Source organism: Ursus arctos, unplaced genomic scaffold, assembly GCF_023065955.2.
Source record: "Ursus arctos isolate Adak ecotype North America unplaced genomic scaffold, UrsArc2.0 scaffold_25, whole genome shotgun sequence".
NCBI classification, from domain to species: Eukaryota; Metazoa; Chordata; class Mammalia; order Carnivora; family Ursidae; genus Ursus; species Ursus arctos.
The window spans coordinates 38,625,001-38,650,161 of record NW_026622930.1 but is presented as its reverse complement, the minus strand read 5'-3'; the positions used below and the strand labels follow the sequence as shown (position 1 = coordinate 38,650,161).

The 25,161-nt window shown below is 35.3% G+C and overlaps 1 protein-coding gene across 1 annotated transcript in view; it reads left to right on the top strand.

The window, feature by feature from the left end:
- The window catches only part of LRRC9 (leucine rich repeat containing 9), a 137,735-nt gene that overhangs the window by 92,393 nt on the left and 20,181 nt on the right, over positions 1 to 25,161 (top strand). The window contains exons 30-32 of the mRNA XM_057318557.1: positions 15,111 to 15,251; positions 17,619 to 17,763; positions 19,208 to 19,376. Coding sequence (XP_057174540.1) covers positions 15,111 to 15,251; positions 17,619 to 17,763; positions 19,208 to 19,376 — 455 coding nt within the window. The remainder of the gene's footprint in view (positions 1 to 15,110; positions 15,252 to 17,618; positions 17,764 to 19,207; positions 19,377 to 25,161) is intronic.

Below are 25,161 nucleotides of genomic sequence, written 5' to 3'. Positions count from 1 at the left end.
TTCTGTAGCAATATATTCCTTCCCAAGACAGGAAAGCCAGGAGCTAAACATGCTCAGTTTAATCTTCCCAAGTTTATCAATTAAGTCACTCTGCTCCTCGTAGAGGAGTAAAGGGTTTGAGAGAGCCCAGTAGTGCCACATCAGGGAGCTATTACCACCAAGAAAGACATAACAATAAGCAGTCTCCCCTAATATTTGTAGTATTCAGGTTTCCCATTCATAAGCATGAATATCCATCTCTACATTTATTTTATGTTCTTCAATAAAATTTGTAGTTTTCTCCTAAAGGTTTTAATAATCTTTGGTTTGATTTATTCCATTGTTTAAATAGCAATTTTGAACAATATCTGTTTACATGTGTCTAATTGTTTGTTGCTGAAGTATAGCAATTCTGATTTTTGCATATTACTCTTTCTCCAGGAACCTTGCTGAACTCTCTTTTTAGTTCTAATGGATTGTAAATTTTGTTGGATTTTCTCTGTAAACTATCATATTATCTGTAGTAATGACTCATTTCTTTCCAATCCTTATGTTTTTATTTCCTTTACTTCTCTTACCATGTTGACTAGGACCTCTACTAAAGCGTTGAATAGAAGCAATGATAGTAGGTAATTGACTTCAGAAAAAAACTCCTAAATTGTCACTATTAAATATGAGTTTGCTATAGGTTATGAGTAGATAACCTTCAACATTTTAAGGAAGCTCCTTTCTAATTCAGTTTACTACCTGTTTTTATCATGAATAGTCATTGGATTTTGACTAATTGGCAATGTAGTTCTCTCTTTAACCTGCTCTAGTGTTAAACCATCATTAATCTTGGGTTGAATACTATTTAGTCATGTTTTATACTTTGCTGAATTCAGTTTGCTAAGATTTCATGTTGTATATCTGTATTTATGGAAATAAGTAAAATTAGCCTATAATTATCTTCTTATGCTATTATTTTAAGTTCATCAAGGCTGCTCTTGCCTCATAAAATTAATTGGGAGCTCTCTCTTGCTAGTCTATGAATTAGCTTATATAGGAAAAAACTCAGGTGTTCCTTGAAGGATAATTACATCTTTTTTTTAAGATTTTTAAAAAATTTATTTGAGAGAGAAAGAGCATGCACAAGGGGTGACGGGCTAGAGGGAGAAGCAGACTCCCCACTGAGTGGGGAGCCCAATGCAGGACTTGATTCAAGGACCCTGGGATCATGACCTGAGTGGAAGGCAGACGTTTAATCCACTGAGCCACTCAGGCACCCGGATAATTAGATCTTATCTCTGAAACAATCTGGGCTCAATATTTTTTGAAATTAGATTTTAAACTACTCATTCAAATTATTTAATGGCTATAAATCTAATCATGTTTTCTATTTCTTCAAAAGTCAGTATTGAGAAGTTATATTTTTCTATAAATTTATCCTCTTTATATAAATTTTAAATGTATTACTATCATAATACTCATGAATTTTTTAAATCTCTACTATATTTGTAATTTTTTTATACCTAAATTTGTTGATTTTTGCTTTTTCTCTTTTATTCTTGATAAGTCTTGCTAAAGCTTTGTCTATTGTATTAATCTCTTCAAAGAACCATATTTTGGTTTTATCAAGTGGTTAATTTATTTGGTTTCTTTTTCAACAATTCCCACCCTTTATTATTTCCTTCTTTCAGTTTCTTGGAATCTACTTTTTTTTTTTTTTTTTTACATTTTTAACATTATTTATTAAAACTATTTTTAGCATAATACTGATTCGGTGGTTCAGCTTTAAGTTTTTATTTAAATTCCAGTTCATTAATATATAGTATAATATTAGTTTCAGGGGTACAATATAGTGATTCAACACTCCCATACAACACCTGGTGCTCATCACAACAAGTGTACTCCTTCATCCCCATTGCCTATTTAACCCATCCCCCCACCCACTTCCCTTCTGTTAATAACCATCAGTTTGTTCTTTATAGTTAAGAATCTGTTTCTTGGTTTGCCTCTCTCTCTCCCTTGTTTTTCCCTTTGCTCGTTTGTTTTGTTTCTTAAATTTCACATATGAGTAAAATTATATGGTATTTGTCTTTCTTTGACTGACTTATTTCACTTTGCATTATACTGTCTAGCTCCATCCATGTCATTGCAAATGGCAAGATTTCATTCTTTCTTATGACTAATATTCCTATGTGTGTGTGTGTACCACATCTTCTTTATCCATTTATCAGTAAGTGCATACTTGGGCTATTTCCATAATTTGACTATTGTACATAATGCTGCTATAAACATTAGGGTACATGTAAGCCTTTGAATTAGTGCTTTTGTATTCTTTAGGTAAATACCTAGTAGTGTGATTGCTGGATGGTAGGATAGTTCTATTTTTAACTTTTTGAGGAACTTCCATACTACTGTTTTCTAGAGTGGTTGTACCAGTTTGCATTCCGGCCCACAGTGCAAGAGGATTCCCTTTTTTCTACATCCTCGCCAACACCTGTTGTTTCTTGTGTTGTTGATTTTAACCATTCTGACAGGTGTGCGGTGATATCTCATTATGGTTTTGATTTGCATTTCCCTGATAATAAGTCATGTTGAGCATCTTTTCATATCTGTTGGCTGTCTATATGTCATCTTTGGAAAAATGTCTATTCATGTCTTCTGCCCATTTTTTATTTGGATTATTCATTTTTTGGGTGTTGAGTTTTTTAAGTTCTTTATAAATTTTGGATACTGATCCTTTATCAGATATGTCATTTGCAAATATCAGTACATTGTCTTTTAGTTTTGTTGGTAGTTTCCTTTGGCTGTGCAGAAGCTTTTCATTTTAACGTAGTCCCAATAGTTTATTTTCGCTTTTCTTTCCCTTGCCTCAGGAAACCTGTCAAGAAAGAAGCTGCTGTAGCCAATGTCAAAGAAGCTACTGCCTTGTGTTCTCTTCTAAGATTTTTATTGTTTCAGCTCTTATATTTAGGTCTTTAATCCATTTTGAATTTATTTTTGTGTATGGTGTAAGAAGTGGTTTTCATTCTTTTACATGTAGCTGTCCAGTTTTCCCAACACCATTTGTTGAAGAGACTGTCTTTCCCTTCGGGTATTCTTTCCTGCTTTGTTTTTCTTTTTTTTTTTTTTTTAAAGATTTTATTTATTTATTCGACAGAGATAGAGACAGCCAGCGAGAGAGGGAACACAAGCAGGGGGAGTGGGAGACGAAGAAGCAGGCTCATAGTGGAGGAGCCTGATGTGGGGCTCGATCCCATTACACCAGGATCACGCCCTGAGCCGAAGGCAGACGCTTAACCGCTGTGCCACCCAGGCACCCCCCCCTTTTTTTTTAAAGATTTTATTTATTTATTTGACAGAGATAGAGACAGCCAGCAAGAGCTTTCCTGCTTTGTTGAAGATTAACTGACCATATAATCGTGGGTTCATTTCTGGGTTTTATATTCTGTTCCATTGATCCATGTGTCCTTTTTTATGCCAACACCATACTGTTTTGATTACTACAGCTTTGTAATATAACTTAAAGTCCAGAATTGTGATGCCTCCAGCTTTGCTTTTCTTTCTCAAGATTGCTCTGGCTCTTTGGGGTCTTTTGTGGTTCCATACAAATTTTAGGATTGTTTGTCCTAGTTCTGTGAAAAATGCTCTTGATATTTTGATAGGGATTGCATTAAACGTATATATTGCTTTGGGTACTACAGACATTTTAAGAGACAGAGAAGGGCACTATGTAGTAATAAAGGGGACAATCCAACAAGAAGATATAACAATTGTAAATATTTATGTGTCCAACATGGGAAGACCCAAGTACATAAAACAATGAAAAACAAACATAAAGGAACTAACTGATAATAATACAATAATAGCAGGGGACTTTAACACCTCATTTACATCAATGGACATATCATCTAAACAGAAAATCAATAAGGAAACAATTGCTTTGAATGACACACTGGACCAGATGGACCTAACATATATTCAGAACACTACATCCTTAAACAGCAGAATACACATTCTTTAGAAGTGCACATGGAACATTCTCCAGAATAGATTACATATTAGGCCACAAAACAGGCTTCAACAAATTCTAGAAGATCAAAGTTTCTATCATGCACCTTTTCTGACTACAACGCTATGAAACTTGAAGTCAGTGGCGCCTGGCTGGACTAGTCAATTGTGCGGCTGGCTCTTGATTTCAGTTCAGGTCATGATCTCAGGATCCTGGGATCAAGCCCTGTGTCAGGCTCTGCACTCAGCAGGGAGTCTGCTGGAGGATTCTCTTTCCCTCTGCCTCTGCCCCTCCCCCTGTGCTCTCCCTCTCTCTCTCTAGAATAAATAAATCTTAAAAATAAATAAATAAATAAATAAATAAATAAATCTGAAACCAACCACAAGAAGAAATCTGGATAGACCTCAAATACATGGGAAGTTAATAACATGCTACTAAACAATGAATGGGTCAACCAGGAAATTAAAAAAATAAATAAATAAAAATACATGGAAACAAATGAAAATGAAAACACAACAGCCCATTTTTTTGGGATACAGCAAAAGCAGTTTTAAGACAGAAGTATATAGCAATACAGGCCTCCCTTAAGAAGATAGAAAAATCTCAAATAAACAACCTAACCTTACACCTAAAGGAGTTAGAAAAAGAACAATAAATGAAGCATAAAGCCAGCAGAAGGAAGGAAATAATAAAGATTAGAGCAGAAATAAATGATATAGAAACTAAAAACAAAAAACAAAAACCAATAGAACATATCAATGAAATCGGGAGATGGTAATTTGAAAAAATTAACAAAATTGATAAACCTCTAGACTTATCAAACAGAAAACAAAAAGGACCCAAATAAATAAAATCACAAATGAAAGAGGAGAAATAACCAACACTGCAGAAATACAATTATAAGACAATATTATGAAAAACTATTTGCCAAGAAATTGGACAACCTAGAAGAAATGGATAAATTTCTAGAAACATATTAATTACCAAAACTGAAGCAGGAAGAAATTGAAATTTGAACAAACAGCAAAGAAACCGAATCCATAATCAAAAAGCTCCCAAAAAACAAAAGCCCAGGACCAGATGGCTTCACAGGTGAATTCTACCAAACATCCAAAGAAGAGTTATTACCTATTCTTCTCAAACTGATCCAAAAAATAGTAAAGAAAAGAAAACTTCCAGATTCATTCTATGAGGCCAGCATTACCCTGATACCAAAACCAGATAAATACACCACAAAAAAAGAGAACTACAGGCCAATATCTCCAATGAACATAGATGAAAAATCCTCAACAAAATACTAGCAAATGAAACCCAACAATACATTTAAAAAATCCCACCATCAAGTGGGATTTATTCCTGGGTTGCAAGCATGGTTCAATATTCACAATACATCACATTAATTTAAAAAAAGGATAAGAACCATATGATTATTTCAATAGATACAGAAAAAGCATCTGACAAAGTACAATATCCATTCACGATAAAAAAAAAAAAAAAAAAAACCCTCCACAAAGTAGTTGTAGAGGGAACATATTAAAGGCCATCTGTGAAAAACCCACAGCTAATATCATCCTCAATGGGGAAAAAATGAGAGCTTTTCCTCTATGGTCAGGAACAAGATAGGGATGTTCACTCTCACCACTTTCATTCAACATAATACTGCAAGTCCTAGCCACAGCAATCAGACACCAGAAAGAAATAAAAGGGAGCCAAATCAGTGAGGAAGAAGTAAAACTTTCACTATTTGCAGATGACATTCAACTCTACACAGAAAACCTGAAAGACTCCACCAAAAAACGGCTAAAACTGATAAAGTGAATTTAGTAAAGTCACAGGATACACAATCAACATAGAGAAATCTGTTTCATTTCTATATGCCAATAATGAAGCAGCAGAAAGAGAAATTAAGGAATAAATCCCATTTAAAATTGTACCAAAAACAATAAGATACCTAGGAATAAACGTAACTAAAGAGGTGAAAGACCTATACTCTGAAAACTGTAAAACCACTGATGAAAGAAACTGAAGAGGACACAAAGAAATGGAAAGACATCCCATGCTTATAGATTGGAAGAACAAATATTGTTAAAATGGAATTTACATTTTTAAAAAATTCTTAAATAGGATGTCTAGCTCATTAATTTCTAATATTTTAACTGAATAAATTTTAGGTTTCAAAATACTGCTTAATAACATCCTGAAAGTTTTGATATGTAGTGTTTTTCCTGTTCTTTATTTCTTAAAATCTCCAGAAGATTTCTTCTTTAATCCGTTAATGATTGAGAGGTGTGTGTCTGAATGTGTGTGTGTGAATTTCAAACCTATGAAGTGTTTTTTGTTATCTGTCAATTATTTCTGTTACTGCATTTTAGTCAGAGGCAACAGTCTATTTATAAATTTTTTGGTATTTATGAAGCTTTCTTTCTGGCCTAGAATGCAGTCCATTATTTTTAACTCCATTATATGTCTTAGAGATCTCTCTCCATTAATGTATGTGTATATACTACATTAAAAAACAGATCTCCCTTTCAATGAAAGTTTGTTTCTTTTTTCCTTTTTTTCATGATCACAAACTGTGCTACATAGTTTTTCTGTGTTGTCAATCCCCAAGATCACCCCCATACTCAGAGATTTGCTAGAAGGACTCATGGGACTTAGCATATAATTGTACTCATGGCTTAAGTTTATTACAATGACATAGTTAGGATACAATGACATACTGAGGATATGACATAGTGAGGATACACAGCCAGGTGATGAGGGAAAAAGACACAGGCAGAGTCTGGAGGAATTGATATGTAGGTTTCCTTATGCTCTTTCTCTCCCATGAGGGGTCACACAGTACACACACTCCACTCTTCACCCAGCAACAAAAATGCAGCATCATGTGTTTGTTTCTACCTAGGGAATTCCATTAGAATTAGCATTCAAGAATTTTGTTGGAAGCTGTTCACATATGTACGCTATGTGTACCACATACCAAAATTCCAGACTCTCAGAAGGAAAGCAAGTTGAACATAAATCATACCTTTTGTGTAAGAAATCTAGGCACAGTGAACTTAATCAGTTAAGGAATGGTGGGAACACTTCCAAAATCCAAGTGCCAAACACAAGTCAAGGGCTATCCTTGCAAGCAGACATTTCTAAAGATCACAATTTCAGGCCTACTATGTTAACTCTTTCTGTACCCCTTTTCTTTTTCTTTCTTTTTTTTTTAAGATTTTATTTTATTTTTTGGTGTCACAAAGAAAGAGAGAACAAGCACAAGCAGGGGGAGTGCAGCAGAGGGAGAAGGGAGCCCAGCTGAGCAGGGAGCCTGACGTGGGGCTCTATCCCAGGACCCCAGGATCACGACCTGAGCCGAAGGCAGACACTTAACCAACTGAGCCACCCAGGCGCCCCTCTTTCTTTTTTTTTTTAAGCAGGCTCCAACATGGGGCTTGAACTCACAACCCTGAGATCAAAACCTGAGCTGAGATCAAGTGTTGGACGTTTAACTGACTGAACCACCCACAAGCCCCTCTGTATACCTTCTTATGCACACATACAAATATTTTTTAGAGTAGGCTGACAAACTACAAAGTGATGGATCATACAATTCAGTAGATGTATATTGAATTAAATTGGAGAGTGTCTATGGGAAAATAACATACAAGTTTCAACGTAATTACTTATAAGTGAATTTTTTAGTATAATCCTATTCATGAATTGGGTTGCCTATAATGAACAATGTTATATACTCTAAAAAGAGACTAAACCTCTAAATGGTAGTCTTGATTTAAAAAAAAAGTCCAAAGGAGGGAGGAAAATGATGGAGGAGTAGGGGACCCTAGTTTCATCTGGTCCCATGAATTCAGCTAAATAGCTCTCAGATCATTCTGAACATCTGTGAATTCAACCTGAGGTCTAAGAAAAGAATTGCTGCAACTCTACAAATAGAAAAGAGACCACTTTTTGCAAGGTAGGAGGTGTGGAGAAGTGAATCTGAGGCAATTTGTTAGAAGATACACCGTGGAGGGGAGGGAACCTCCAAAAGCTGGCTACTGGAAAGTAATATATTAGTGGATCGCAAAATAGGAACTTTTAGGAGTCTGCTCCGAAGAGGGACATCCCTGCCTAAAAAGCTCTCAGGTGGTGCAATGGGGCAGAATTCTCGGTGGGACCAGTGTGGTCTCAGGATCCCTGGGGTCACAGAAAGAACTGGAGTGCCTGAGTGCAGCAGAGTTCCCAAGCATTGGAGCAGGTTATCTGGCTACAATTAGCAAGCCCCGGAGTGGGCTTTCATCTTGGGGTTGCCATAAACCATGAACTGGGGCAGGATCCAGTGACTGCCCTCTGAGCAGGGACCCAGCAAGCTGCAGAACCTCAGCGAGACCCTCACACGCCCCCAGGAGGAAAAACAGGGGTGTGCACACCATTGGGCCATGGCTTCCTGAGCAGAGGCCCTGCAAGTGGCACAGCCCTGGCTAGACCCTCCTTCTTCCCACAGAATGAGCAGTGAGAGTGTGCAAAACAGGAATCTGCAGGGCTTGGAGACTCGAAAGGGGGCCGAGTGTCAGAGATAAAAAACGCTTGGTCATAGGCTGGGTGAACCCAGAGTGAGGTCAGTAACCAGGTAGACAAAAGTGATTGACTACTTTTCCCTAAAGGAGCACTGAAGAGTGGGGGCTGCAGTCTTTCAGCTCTGCTGCTGGAGATGGGGCTCTGCCATTTTTATTTTCACCTTCTAAAGTGGCACAGAAAGCCATCAGGGAACAAAAGCCACACAGAGCAATCAGAACAGTCTACATTTAGCCTGGCCCCGTAGCAAGGGGTAGGGCAACCCCACCCAAGTACAGACCGCTGAGAATCAGAGTGGAACAGGCCCTCCCCAGAAGACCAGCAGGAACATTTGGCTAATACCAACTTCATGAATCATACATAACTGAAAAATTCCAGCGCTAGGGGAAAATAGTAGAATTCAAGGTTTTTTCCATGATTTTTTAGTCTTTCAGTTTAAAATTTTCATTTTCTTCTTTTCTTTTTTTTTTCCTTGTCAACTAGTTTCTTATTTTATCAACTTTTTTTGTAAGTCTTTTTTTAATTTTCATTTTTGCATTTATATTTTATAGATATATTCTTCATTTTTGGCTTCCTTTCACTATATTCAATTTAATTTTATATACATAAAAGTTTTCTTTCTTTACAATTTTGGGATCTAGCATCTTCTAACAAACAGACCAAAACACACCCATGACCAAATATATCACCCTGTTCTGTCCGCCTGTTTGATTATATTCTTTTTTCCCCTTTTTCCTTTTTTGGTTTCTGATCTCTTCTGATTTGTCTAGTGTATATTTCGCTGGGGTCATGGTTGACATTTTTATTATTTTTATTTTTATTTTTTGTTCTCTCGTTCATCTATTCTTCTCTGGACAAAATGACCAGAAGGAAAAATTCTCAAAAAAAGAGAACAAGAGGTAGTATCACTGCCAGAGACTTAATAAATATGGATATTGGTAAATTGTCAGAGGTAGAATTCAGAATAATGATTATAAAGACACTAGCTAGGCTTGAAAAAAGCATAGAAGACACTACAGAATCCCTTTCTGGAGAAATAAAAGAAATAAGATCTAATCAGGTCAAAATCAAAAAGGGTACTGAGATGAAATCAACAATGGAGGTTCTTACTGCTAGCATAAATAAGGCAGAAGAGAGAATCCATGATATAGAAGGTAAAATTATGGAGAATAAAGAAACTGAGCAAAGGAGAGATAAACAATTACTGGATCATGAGGGGAGGCTTAGAGAGATCAGTGATTCTATAAAGCAAAAAATATTAGAATTATTGGGGTCCCAGAAAAAGAGGAAGGGGCGGCAGAAGGTATATTTGAGCAAATTATAGCTGAGAACTTCCCTAATCTGGGTAAGGAAACAAGCATTCAAGTCCAGGAAGCACAGAGAACCCCCCCTTAAAAATCAATAAAAAATAGATCAACACCCTGACATATAACAGTGAAGCCTGCAAATTTCAGAGAAAAAGAGAAAATCCCGAAAGCAGCTTGAGACAAAATGTCCTTAACATACAAGGGTAGAAACATTAGACTGGTAGCAGACCTATCCACAGAGGCCTGGTAGGCCAGAAAGGACTGGTACGATATATTCAGGGTACGAAATGAGAAAAACATGCAGCCAAGAATACTTTATCCAGCTAGGATGTCATTCAGAATAGGAGGAGAGATAAAGAGCTTCCAGGACTAACAGAAACTAAAAGAATTTGTGATCACTAAACCAGCCCTGCAAGAAATATTAAAGGGGATCCTGTAAGCAAAGAGAGAGCCCCAAAATAATACAGACAATAGGAACAGAGACAATATACAGAAACAGTGACTTCACAGGAAATACAATGGCACTCAATTCATATCCTTCAATACTTACTCTGAAAGTAAATGGGCTAAATGTTCCAATCAAAAGACACAGGGTATCAGATTGGATAAAAAAGCAAGACCCATCCATATGCTGTCTGCAAGAGACTCATTTTAGAACCAAAGACACTTCCAGATTGGAAGTGAGGGAGTGGAGAACCATTTATCATTTCAATGGACATCAAAAGCAAGCTGGGGTAGCATTCCTTATATCAGACAAATTAGATTTTAAACCAAAGACTGTAGTAAGGGATGAAGGAAGATACTATATCATACTTAATGGGTCTACCCAACAAGAAGATCCAACAATTATAAATATTTATGCTCCTAACATGGGAGCAGGCAATTACATAAACCAATTAATAATAAAATTAAAGAAACACATTGATAATAATAGAATAATAGTAGGGAACTTGTAACACCCCACTCACAGCAATGGACAGATCATCTAAGCTAAAGATTAACAAGGAAACAAGGTCTTTGAATGACACAGTGGACCAGATGGACTTCACAGATATATACAGACCATTCCATCCTAAAGCAACAGAATACACATTCTTCTCAAGTGTACATAGAACATTCTCCAGAATAGATCACATACTGGGTCACAAATCAGGTCTCAACCAATACCAAAAGACTGGGATCATTCCCTACATATTTTTGGACCACAGTGCTTTGAAATTGGAACTCAATCACAAGACAAAATTTGGAAGGAACTCAAATACTTAGAGGTTAAAGAGCATCCTACTAAAGAATGAATGGGTCAACCAGGAAATTAAGAAGAATTTAAAAAATTCATGGAAACAAATGAAAATGAAAACATAACTGTTCAAAATCTTTGGGATGGAGCAAGGGTGGTCCTAAGGGGGAAGTGTATAGCAATACAAGCCTTTCTCAAGAAGTGAGAAAAGTCTCAAATACAAAACCTAACCCTATACCTAAAGGAGCTGGAGAAAGAACAGCAAATAAAGCCTAAACCAAGCAGGAGATGAGAAATAATAAAGATTAGAGCAGAAATCAATGAAATAGAAACCAAAAGAACAGTAGAACAGATGAATGCAACTACAGAAGCTGGTTCTTTGAAAGAATTAATAAGATCGATAAACCCTTAGCCAGACTTATCAAAAAGAAAAGGGAAAGGACCCAAATTAATACAATCATGAATGAAAGAGGAGAGATCACAACCAACACCGAAGAAATACAAACAATTATAAGAACATATTATGAGCAACTATATGCCAACAAATTAGGCAATCTGGAAAAAATGGATGCATTCCTAGAGATGTATAAACTACCAAAACTGAAACAAGAAGTAGAAAACCTGAACAGACCCATAACCAGCAAGGAAATTGAAGTAGTCATCAAAAATCTCCCAACACACAAGAGTCCAGGGCCGGATGGCTTCCCAGGGGAATTCTACTAAACATTTAAAGAAGAATTAATACCTATTCTTCTGAAGCTGTTTCAAAAAATAGAAATGGAAGGAAAACTTCCAAACTTGTTCTATGAAGCCAGCATTACCTTGATCCCAAAATCAGACAAACCCCACCAAAAAGAAGAATTACAGACCAATATCCCTGATGACCATGGATGCCAAAATTCTCACAAAGATACTACCAGTATGATCCAATAGTACATCAAAAGGATTATTCACCACGACCAAGCGAGATTTATTCCTGGGCTGCAAGGGCAGTTCAACATTCACAAATCAATCAACGTGATACAGCACAGTCATAAAAGAAAGGACAAGAGGGGCGACTGGGTGGCTCAGTCGTTAAACATCTGCCTTCAGCTCAGGGCATGATCCCAGAGTCCTGGGATCAAGCCCCACATTGGGCTCCTCCGTTGGGAGCCTGCTTCTTTCCCACTTCCCCTACTTGTGTTTCCCCTCTTGCTGGCTGTCTCTCTGTCATATAAATAAATAAAATCTTAAAAAAAAATAAAAGAAAGGACAAAAACCATATGGTCCTCTCAATTGATGCAGAAAAAGCATTTGACAAAATACAGCATCCTTTCTTGATAAAACTCTCCACAGGGTAGGGATAGAGGGAACATACCTCAAATCATAAAAGACATCTACAAAAAGCCCACAACGAATATCATTCTCAATGGGGAGAAACTGAGAGCTTTTCCTCTAAGGTCAGGAACACAACAGACATGCCTACTCTTACCACTGTTACTCAACATAGTATTAGAAGTCTTAGCCTCAGCAATCAGACAACAAAAAGAAATAAAATGTATTCAAATTGGCAAAGAAGTCAAACTCTCTCTCTTCGCAGATAACATGATACTTTATGTGGAAAACCCAAAGACACCACTCCAGAATTTGCTAGAACTCACATAAGAATTCAGCAAAGTGGCAGAATATAAAATCAATGTACAGAAATCATTTGTATTTCTATACACTAACAATGAGACAGAATAGCAATTAAGGAATCAATCCCATTTATAATTGCACCAAAAAACATAAGATACCTAGGAATAAACCTAACCAAAGAGGTGAAGGATCTGTACTCTAAAAACTACAGAACACTTATGAAAGAACTTGAAGAAGACACAAAGAAATGGAAAACTATTCCATCCTCATGGATTGGAAGAATAAACACTGTTAAAATGCCTATGCTACCTAGAACAATCTACACATTCAATGCAATCCCGATCAAAATACCATTGACATTTTTCACACAGTTGGAACAAATAATCCCAAAATTTGTATGGAACCAGGAAGACCCTAAATAGCCAGGGGAATGCTGAAAAAGAAAACCAAGGCTGGTGGCATCACAATGCCAGACTTCAAGCTCTAATCAAAGCTGTCATCATCAAGACAGTGTGGTACTGGCACAAAAACAGACACATAGATCAATGGAACAGAACACAGAACCCAGAAATGGACCCTCAACTATCTAGTCAACTAATTTTTGACAAAGCAGGAAAGAATATCCAATGGAAAAATGACAGTTTCTTCAATAAATGGTGCTGGGAAAATTGAACAGCCACATGCAGAAGAATGAAACTGGACTAATTTCTTACACTACACAAAGATGAACTCAAAATGGATGAAAGACCTAAATGTGGGGCGCCTGAGTGGCTCAGTCGGTAAGCGTCTGCCTTCGGCTCAGGGCGTGATCCTGGTGTTCTGGGATCGAGCCCCGCATCAGGCTCCTCTGCTGGGAGCCTGCTTCTTCCTCTCCCACTCCCCTTGCTTGTGTTCCCTCTCTCGCTGGCTATCCCTCTCTCTGTCAAATAAATAAAACCTTTAAAAAAGAAAGAAAGAAAGAAAGAAAGAAAGAAAGACCTAAATGTGAGACAGGAATCCATCAAAATCCTAGAGAAGAACACAGGCAGCAACTTCTGTGACCTCGGCCACAGCAACTTCTTGCTAGATCCATCTCCAAAGGCAAGGGAAACAAAAGCAAAAATGAACTATTGGGACTTCATCAAGATAAAAAGCTTCTGCACAGCAAAGGAAACAGTCAACAAAACTAAAAGGCAACCTACAGAATGGGAGAAGATACTTGCAAATGGCGTATCAGATAAAGGGCTATTATCCAAGATCTATTAAGAACTTATCAAACTCAACACCCAAAAACCAAAGAATCCAGTCAAGAAATGGGCAGAAAACATGAACAGACATCTTCAAAGAAGACGTACAAATCGCTAACAGACACAAGAAAAAATGCTTCACGTCCCTTGGCGTCAGGGAAATACAAATCAAAACCACAATGAGATATCACCTCACACCGGTCAGAATGGCTAAAATTAACAAGACAGGAAACAATAAATGTTGGTGAGGATATAGAGAAGGGGGAACCCTCTTGCACTGTTGATGGGAATGCAAGCTGGTGCAGTCACTCTGGAAAACAGTATGGAGGTTCCCCAAGACACTAAAAATAGAGCTACCCTGACCCAGCAACTGCACTACTAGATATTTACGCCAAAGATATAAATGTGGTGATCTGAAGGGGCACCTGCACTCCTATGTTTATAGCAGCAATGTCCACAACAGCAAACTATGCGAAGAGCCGAGATGTCCATTGACAGATGAATAAAGAAGAGGTGGTATACATATATATGTATAATATTCTTTTGTGTAGATATATGCTCATCCATCAGAAAGGATGAAATCTTACCATTTAGATCAACATGGATGGAACTGGAGGGTATTATTCTGGGTGAGATTCGTCTATCAGAGGGAATCAATTATGGTTTCATTCATATGAGGAATATAAGAAAGCACAGAGGATCATAGGGGAAGGGAGGGAAAACGGAATGGGAGGAAATCAGAGAGGGAGACAAACCATGACAGACTCTTAACTATGGGGAAGAAACTGAGGGTTGTTGGAGGGGAGGTAGGTGGGGGGATGAGGTAACTGGGTGATGGGCATTAAGGAGGGCACATGCTATGTTGAGCACTGGGTGTATATGCAACTGATGGATTACTGAACTCTACCTCTGAAATTAATGATGTACTATATGTTGGCTAATTGAATTTAAATTAAAACAATAAAAAAAACAAAAACTAAATTTAAAAAGTTCGAATCTTCATTTAGCATAATAGGGAATTGGGAAAACTTTCAAAAAGGGAGCTTATATTTGTATTGTCTATTATAATGAATTAGCTATTATCTGTCATTTTTACTACCTGTGTTAAATTTCCTTCTCTATAAAAGTTAATCTTTGAAATAAAAGTTTTTTTAAAGGAATAAATTGTTATTTTTAACTCTATTCAGATTTGCAGAAAAACACTACATCGCCACGTGCTCATATTTCGGCTGCCTAACTTACAGATGTTAGATGGAATTCCTGTGAATTCAGATGATAGAGCTAAAGCTGAATTTCACTTCTCTGAACTACAAGCAAAGAAAACTTCGGTAATACTTCTATTATTTATACTTTTCCTTTTAAAATATATAATTATTAGTAAATTAAAACCAATTTACTAGGTAAATCTGGACTATGATGTTTTTGTAGATTATTTTAGTATCTATTTTAGTGATTGCTATCAAAAGCACCTTGATCTGGTGAATAGAGCACATCCACACACACAAATTCCAGGGAAGCTCCTTTTTACAGTAATGTAATTTGGCATAAAGAAAATTATTTAAAATCTGTGTGCCTCTTGCTCAATATGTGAGATACTGCTAGAGGGTAAGAATCTATAACATATCACTTCTATAAACCGAAACTAACAAACTCTTTCAGTTTAGCAGATAGGAAGGGAAGGAAGGAATTCTGACCTCAACTCTCCAGACTACATAGTTCATCTAACAAGGGAGATGTAAGCTTCTTTTCTTTTTGGCCAGAAAAATTGCACCTTTTACCTGCAAACTCTAAAAAGGTGTCTGACCATGACATGAAAGAGATGAGAGACAGAAGCCACAAAAGCATATCATTAGAAAATTCTATCCTTGACCACAAGGATTCTTTGAGACCATCCTACACAGAGACTAAACACAGAAAAGCTACGGTTTTTGAATAAAGAAGTAACCTTATTAGAGCTGTGCTTTGCAAGGTTTGAGAAAGAAGAGGCTGGAGGCAGCAAAACCAGTTAAGAGGCTTTTAGAATAATCTAAGAGGGAGACTATGAAGACCTAAACTAGGGTAGGGCAGTAAGAAGGTAAGTGAACGTCTAATGTAAGTGAAAGCCAGAGAGCAAGGACATTAGTCAGTGAACAAAGATTACTTTTAAAATGCATATTAAAGAGAAAAGAGGTAAGACTACTATAGATGCTTTCACTTAACTCAGTGGATTACCCAACACTCTCCATCCCTTCTGTAATACAACCTGATTCCCAAAGCACACTGGACGCTTGATACTATATATATTCAAATTTTAGCTGATGAGTATTTCATTATAGCTTCTTGGCTATTCTTTTCTATTTTTCAAATAGTAAATTCGATTTTCCCCATTACTGCTATAATGTGTCTTGAGTGAATCTAGACACACATTCTAGCCATTTGAATCAGTGCCATATATAAGAACTTATTTTTCCACTTTTCTATATATAAGCATTTTATTAAAAAATATTTTTTGATTCATCTATACAGGGTTAATAAAATAAAAGGGATATACGAAGTCTTTATTTTAGAGAAGTCTATTTTAAGATTCAATAATAATGTTTATTTTCATGGCTAGAACAAACCTGAGCCACTATTTCTTCTAGCTATTCAGGAGACACAAAAACAGAATCCTTTTCAAGTTTATCAGTTCAGTCTAATTTATTTTTCTTTCAGTTACTGCTGTTCTTTCTTTTTTAACAGCAAGTAAAGAGGTAATAAATGAACTCTATAGCTGTCCTTTAAACCAGAACATTTTGGTGCTTTTGGTTTCAGAAGAAAATTTGACAACATTCTACATTAGTGACGGGAAGAAACTCTCCTACAAAGGAATTAGTTAGGGAATTTGAGATTGACCAGCTTTAGTAAAAGGCCTGATACTTTAGCGCTCATTACAAAGCTGCGTTCTTGGTAACACTCACTGAAACAGGGAAATCGGTCATTTTACACAAATGGCAAAAGCCTGTATCTCTAAATAAGTTGAATCATATATCCTGAATTCAGTATAAAGTATTCATATTTTTTAAAGTATAAAAAAGGTCAGTCTTAATGAAGACAGCAAGCATAAAATTCTAGGGAAACCAAGCGTCTCCAGCCTAAAATACTTCTCTCCTCTGTTTGCTGATTCCTGAAATTCTTTTAAAAGCCCCTTAATCCTCAAATAACTTAAAACGTAAACACCATTTAGAGAGTTAGCACATTCATTAAAAGTGATTGTTATAAGATGCTTTCCTGAGTCCCCTTTATTTACTTGTTTGTTTTTGAAAAACTAATTAACCGCAAGGCACTTGATGAGGTAATGCGAGGAATATAAAGATGTGGAAGATATAACTGTCACCATCCAGAAACTCCTGCTCAGTAAAAAAGAAACAAAGGGAAGAAAGCTTAATTCTCATTTTCTGCACTTACCTCATTAAGATTCTTTGGAGAGGGAGAGGCGCCTTCACACTACTGATGAGTACGATGCAGTCTGAAAAGACAGAACATAAGGTTCTGAGGGAGGTTAAGGGTTCAAAAGACTTGCACAGTTTCTGCCTCATACCAACTCAGTTTAGGCATGTAACTCCTGAACTAAAGAATTTTAAGTTGATTATCAAATAGGGCTTGCAATAAGAAACTAAATCTATTGATCTGAGTTTTGGAGGTGAGCTGTTCTTAACTGTTTTTCTTTAATTATGTAGTTTATTCCTGTTACCAGCTCTCCAATGGACGGGGGATCATTTGGCCAAGTGAAAGCTCCTCCCATAAAGATAACAAATGTAATTCTGCCTGGTGCATTTAGCCATTACTTGGGATCTGACTTCACTGTAACTCCTGAAGTGGAAGGTATTTTGACAGTTTCAAAGTAAATGTAAAAGCAAACAAACAGAACACTTCATTTGAAACCAAAATCTCTTTGACTTCTAATACTACTTAAAATTGCATTTTTAAATTTACATTTCCTAAAATTGCATGTTTGTTCAAGTTTCATGTGGTAATTCTCACTTTAGAGTCTATAGTATTTTTGGGTTTTGCTGAACTACTAATATGTTGTAACTAAACATTTGCTCATAATGTGAACTTCGTAATACTTGTACAATTATTTCTTGAATTATCTATTTTCAAAGCTTTTGTTTCATTCTATGTATTTCATAGCATATGAAACCAATTCATTAGTATGTCCTGATAAAAGTAGAAAGTCAAAGGTTTCAAAATATCTGTGACAACAGATTCTTGGGGTACAAAGAGAAGATCAGACTTTATCCTTGAAACCACAAATAAACCATGAAGCTAATACTAGAAAAGAGTTTCAAGAGGTAGAGCTCTAGAGCAGTGAGCATATTAAAAGGACAGGGCATGGAAATGATTCCTTCTATAATATACATTTTAATTCAGGCTTAGATTCAACCTTTTCCCATATTCCAAATCTTCACTGGCTATCTTTTGGTAAAACTGGGGGCAGCTACTCCTCTGAGGGCTCACCTCTTCCATTCCTTATAACATCCCACTTTGCATGGGACCACTGTTAGACAATAAAATTGAACATCACGGTAATTATAAAATGATCTACGAGCCTACTAAGAATGGTAGATTGCTCTGTGTGATTATTTTTAAAGGAAACTCAGTTAAACCCAAAATAACTTACTTTGTTAAGATGTTATTTTTTAACTTATTTTTCATACTTCTACATATGTACAGCTTTAAGATTTTAGTCACAGTGAGAATTTGTATGCTTTTGTCCAGTAGATATAACTATCAGTAGGACTGGACATCCCAAATTATTAGCCTCCTTAACAGTATAATGTTATCTTCAGGAACGTCATCAATATCTTCTCTCTTTTTTTTTTCCTTTGGCACTAAGTTCAACCTTGGATTCGTCTCCATTATGTCCTTCTCAGATGCCTGTCTTTAGGATTTGTTATGTGACTATTTTTTTAGGTTTTTCTTGAAAAGTCCTATAATTTCTCTCCTATTTTTACACTATGTTGCCGCAATTTTTATTTTGAAAATTATGGTCACATTATCTCTACATTTATTATAGCACACAGCTCTAGGTATTTATATTTTTAAAAATTACCGAGAGACAATCAAATAGATTCACTAACTCAGAGAAATTTAAGTAGCATTAAGTGCTAAAAATCTATTCCAATTCTATATTTTTATTTAAAATGTTTTAATTCATATTATGAAATACGTACAGCACACATTCAGTTGAAGGGCCACCAAGCTTTATTACTTCATTCATTTTATTACTTAATGCTTCTCCTTGTTTCACAATTCTTAATTTCAGACAAAAAAAACAAGAATGCAGGCATTCTGACAAATAATCCTCGGAGCATCCATGCAGAAATAGCTTTTCGGCAACTCAGAGGGATAAACCTCTCTCCATCTCTTTTATCACATCAGAGTATGGCATCTCCAACTGCACAAACGTACCAGAGCAACCCAGATGAGGGAAGGTAAAACTATTCTGTGTTTCAATACCATTTCTCATCATTAAAAAAAACTCCCCAAATTTGCTAGTCGTGTATAAACATAGGAAATATTGTTATATAGTATTATTTATTTACTAAGAGCTGGAAAAAACTGTCAGATAGCATACAGCTTCTTCTCCCATATTCACCAAACTTTCCCAAAGTCCTGTGTATTTACATCATAATTCAAAGAGGCTTAGAAATGGCTGTCAAGGTAGAATAGTGCTCACCTAATGCTTGTATGAAGGAACACTGAAATAAACACTTATAATTGCACTCTCCCATGTCATTTCTCATTAAATATGCAAAGCAGTTCAGTTATATTTTGAACAACAGACAAATTCAATTTATCTGTTGTGAAATCACAAAGACCAAGAATTTTGTAAATTCTTCAAGCCTCTCGTCTGGTCTGGACCCTAGCCCTAGAGGCCAGCTCAGTGCCTAAGAACCTGTTACTTCTCGCTAAGAATCTACTCTGTTGCTCAACATCTGTCCACCTAGACTTCCAATCCTTATCTGTCCCCCAGCTTCTTTGTAGCCAAGCTCCAATTCATCCATTAATGACCTACGCAGCAGCAGATCTAGTGCAGGCCTGGCTTTTGCTATATTGAATTCCCTGTTGAGTCCTCAGGACAACCTGAGTTTTAGATGTCCAAGAATAGGGTCATTTTCTCTGTTGTACTGTCTTTTTGAAATTGAACACATATAAAATACAGAAATTATTTACTGCAGAATTACCTTAAATTAGCTGACCATTAAGAAAATAAGCCATAATTATCTGACTCAAATATTTTATTTCCGACAGAATTCCTGGCAGCCACTTTTCAAGATCAAATCGAATGTAACTGCCTAGAGAAATGAATATACACCAAGAAACCTATTTCTGTTTAGTAGTTGTACAAAAACTAGCAGTGTCAGTGAAAAAATTATCTAAGATAATCATGTTACTTATTTTACTGAAGAACTTCAGTTCCATTTGAAGATAATCTCTATCAACCTGGTTGAATTTTATTTAATATCACCTCTCTTAAACTTTTGTTATGGCTATCTTAATTATTCATTTGAATTTCTATATTAGAAAAATCATGAGCCATTATATCATACAATTTGAAAAGATAGAAGTGACTTAAAACAAAGTCCAGAGAATCAAATATTTAGTCCTGGTATTGGAAGCATTTAGTTACAAAATCTTATTATGGCCTATCATATGAAGATACTAAGAAAAGGTAATTCTAGTAAAAAAGCATATGTCATTTGTTGAATACTTATTTGGAGTTACTTAAAACTAGAGCATACATTTCTTACCAAACACAACTATTACTAAAACAAGTTGAGTTTGCTCATTGAACTACAAATTCGTTTTTAGGACTATAATTGGAAAAAAAAATACCCTTAAACCAGATCTGCCCTAAGAATTATTTAGCGATGCAAATTAATGGCATCAGTAGTACTTCCTGAAGGTGGATAACTGTCAGTGCAACTAGGCATTCATGCTCTAAAAATAAAAAAGTACTATTTCAAATACAAAATTTGTTAATTGTGCCCATAGTAATATAATTTCACAAGCAGTTTTAGGCTAAAAAGAACACATGTTCAAATTGAGTGGACACATTTAAATTTGAAACCCTTATTAATTATATTTCACTGGAAATAATTTTTCTAAAATATTATGCTGTATAGTACTAGGACAGATCACAAATCAAATATGGTTTTGAATTTCATTGTTTTATTAAATACAGTTCTTTAAATTAATGACTAACTTGACAACCATATTTTGATATAAGTGGGCTATGATTCATGAGCTGATTTTCCAAGTATTGGTTCAACATCACATGTAGTTTTCATACAATTTTAGATGTTCCTTACATGAAAATAAATTTTTACTAAAATATTTGTATTTTATAATCTATCTGGACATAGGCTTAACAATATTTTGGAAACTAATTCCAATGTGTATACAACAATTTTTATCTTTTCTTTTTTAAATGCTGTATGTTTGTGATGTAATCATGTAATATTTAAAATTTCAAAACTAATACAGATTGATTTTATACCTCTTAATGTGTGGTTTTTAAACAACTATTACTCTTGGGTGAAAATAAGATCCTTTGTTTAAAAATAACTATGCAGTTCTTAAGATGTCCAGAAGATGTCTTTGTTGCCCTTTAGTTTTGACAATTGCTTTCCTCACAGTACTCTAATGAGTGTCTGCCCTTCTCTGTTACTAACTTGGTATCATCAGCTCTTTTTCTTTCATGATTCTGTACAAATGAAATATTGAATATATGTTGCTTTTGTAATGACAGTTGTCTTTTAAAATAATAAACTGGATGGGAAAAATAAGTGTAACTGGCTTTCACTAGAGAAAAGGAATTTTCAAGAATTAGAAAAATACAAAGCAGGACAAACATAACTCATTATTCAGCATCCACTTAACATTTAGCATATTTTCTTGTAGCCATTTTTCCTATGCATTTGTAATATATTTGAGATCTATCATTTGATTTTTATGTACTATACTGTGTTAAATTCTGAGATATCATTTCTTTTATAAATTTTTAATTACATCTGAATTTCTTCTTGAAAGTAAATTAATTTGTAATACATAATTTTTTTTTTATTTTTAAAGGGGGGAGAGGAGATGAGGGGTAGAGAGAGAGAATCTTCCATGCTCAGCATGGAACCCTATGTAGGGCTCAATCTCACAACCCTGAGATCATGACCTGAGCCAAAATCAAGAGTCGGACGCTTAAATGACTGTGCCATCCAGGTGCCCTGGTAATAACATAATTTGATAGTAACACTAAAAATAATTTGAAAATGTATCTAGGCATTTTAGGTACTACAGAAAATAGACACAGATCCAACCTTTAGAACATTTTAATATAAATACGTGACAAATAATTTCATGTAAAGCAATGAAGGGGGTGATTACTAACATAATTTACACAGTTCTGAATTTTTTTCTGCCACGAGAGCAGATGACACTAACATGATAGACAACATACTCCCCTGAGAATGCCTAGATGGCTTAAGCCACATTGGTTATGTGTAGCTCATTAAACAATAGCTAGAACTTCATTCCTTTCCTGCTCAACAAAACAAAAAAAATGTAATTGAACATGAGGGATGTTTTTATAGGAGTGACTTTAGAACTGCCCTAAATAATTCAAGTAAATAATTCACAAACTGAGGAATTTCAAGTTATAGAGTTATTTGTAACATACTTCACAACTGATTATGACAAAACAGGCAAGTGGTGATGCTTTAAATTTACAAACCACTAGCCCATATTTTACATGGTTTATCCTAATAACCCACTCTGTGAAGTAGATATGACATGTATGGTCTCCATTTATAGATAAAGAAACTGGCTTAAGGAAAAGAGCTGATATCATACCAACTCCTAGATTTTTTTCAACTCCAAATTCATCACTTTTTCAATTACTACAAGTGAATCGACGTTTAATTATTACTAATGTGCTATGTAATCAGCTGTTGTAGAGCCCTAATGTACGTAAAAATGGTAAACTATTTATTCATTCTCTTCCGGTATATTTAGCTTAGGGAAAATGCATAATTTCTACAGTAAAATTAGTTCTTTGCTCCCAGCAAATGTCCTGATAGATTAATTTTACATGCAGTCATATGCATGAATACATGACTTGTTTTAAATTAAAAACAATTCCACAAACAACCTGGAAAGCTAAAAATTAGGAGCCTACAATGCTGAACTTAATATAAATGATGTCAAAGTGATCTTCCGATATGTATATATGAATTTTGACTATAATAAAGTAATCATTCAATAATAATTTTATTACTTACTTCTATTGTTATAGTTCGAGACTTCTCTGATTGTTGGCACAAAATTAACTATAGTTGTGAACACATATTTACCTAGAATATTTAGTGTGTACTGTGCGTGTATGTTTGCAGGCACCCATGGCCAGTTTTCAAATAATCTTTATATTTAAGTAACATGCCATTTCACTATTTATTCATATCTTTCATACATTATGAGAAGTATTTACTTTAAAACAGTAGATCTTATTGTTAGTCATGCTTTAGGTTCTTAGCTTCAATTAAATGTTACATAAAAAGAAGTAAATTATTTATAGTTCTGTAAGAATAGAAACAAGTGCTTATGGCCAAGTTCTGTTGGTTATTCAATGAATCTGATCAAGTCAATCCTTTTTATAGGGTAGAAACTGGCTGGTTTTTTAAATTCCTCTGCTATAATACTTAGAGCTTCTGGATGACATTCAAGTGCCTACCTGCTTTTCTTTTTTTTTTTTTAAGATTTTTTTTTTTAATTTATTCATTTGACAGAGAAACAGACAGCCAGCAAGAGAGGGAACACAAGCAGAGGGGGCGGGGGAGGAAGAAGCAGGCTCCCAGCCAAACAGGGAGCCTGATGTGGGGCTTGATCCCAGAACCCTGGGATCACTCCCTGAGCTGAAGGCAGATGCTTAATGACTGAGTCACCCAGGCGCCCCCCTACCTGCTTTTCTTATCCATCTCTCTGCACTTGCCTTCATTATTAAAATATCTTTTAGGACTTTTATTATTTTCTTAAGTAATCTCTACACCCAACGTGGGGCTCGAACTTGCAAGATCAAGAGTCACATGCTCTACTGACTAAGCCAACCAGGTGCCTCTATCAAAATATGTTTAAAGAAAAACTATACAAATTACAATTTTAGTTCACAGTTGCCTTTAAGACTAGGTCAGTAAGAAGAACAGAGTTATTTTTTTAGTAATATTTTCTTTCTAGAAGTTTTTATTTTATAAAAGTATGAATTATAACATTCTTTATTACTCTTTTTCTTTCATTGATGAATAAAAATGTTTTGTAAGCTGGGCACTTGGGTGGCTCAGTTGGTTAAGCATCAGACTCTTGATTTCGGCTCAGGTCATGATCTCGGGGTTGTGAGATCGAGCCTGTGTCAGCCTCTGTGCTGGGTGTGGAGCCTGCTTAAGATTCTCCCTCTTCCTCTCCCTCTGCCCCTGTCCTCCCTCCCTCTTTAAAAAAAAAAAAAGTTTTGCGAACTACTGAAAAGACATTTCACAAACTAAATTCGTGCATTTTTTTATCTTAAAATTTTGTTTTGGTGAGGATTTTTCCTTATAATTAAGATCAAATGAATGATTTTATAGCTAAAACATGAAATATTATAACCTGAAAATAGAATATTCAAAGGAACTCAGAAGTGAAGTAGCTTCGAAAGTGGTGATTATCTGAAATCAAATTATTGATCATTTATGTTTTATTTATTAGGCCTTTCCTTAACTATATGGTCTCTTAGGGATATCAAAAAGCTAATTCATCAACATCATCATTTTCCATATAAAATACATGTGAGTCTGAAATGCCAAATTTAAAATTAGAATGAATTTTTCTTTATATTGTATCATTAAAAGTAAGAGTATTTCCATAAGCTCTGAATAAAATTCTAAGTAACTTACAAATGCTTAAATAAATACATTTCATACCAGAAGAGTTTCATTTTTTAAACATTACAAAGAGGGGGGGGAAAGGTTAGTGATGATCCTACTATTTTTATAAACCATTTTTGGTTACATTTATTTTTAAATAAAAATATTTGTATTTTAAATAGAAAAAAAATAAAATCATGTGGTTTAAAAGCTGTAGATTTTAATCATGGACGTGTATGTTTTATATCTTGCTTACTGTAAAACATTTCTTCTAGAAAATGTTTTAGATAATTTTAGCCATTTGGCTGTACTATTTGTTCCATCTTTAATT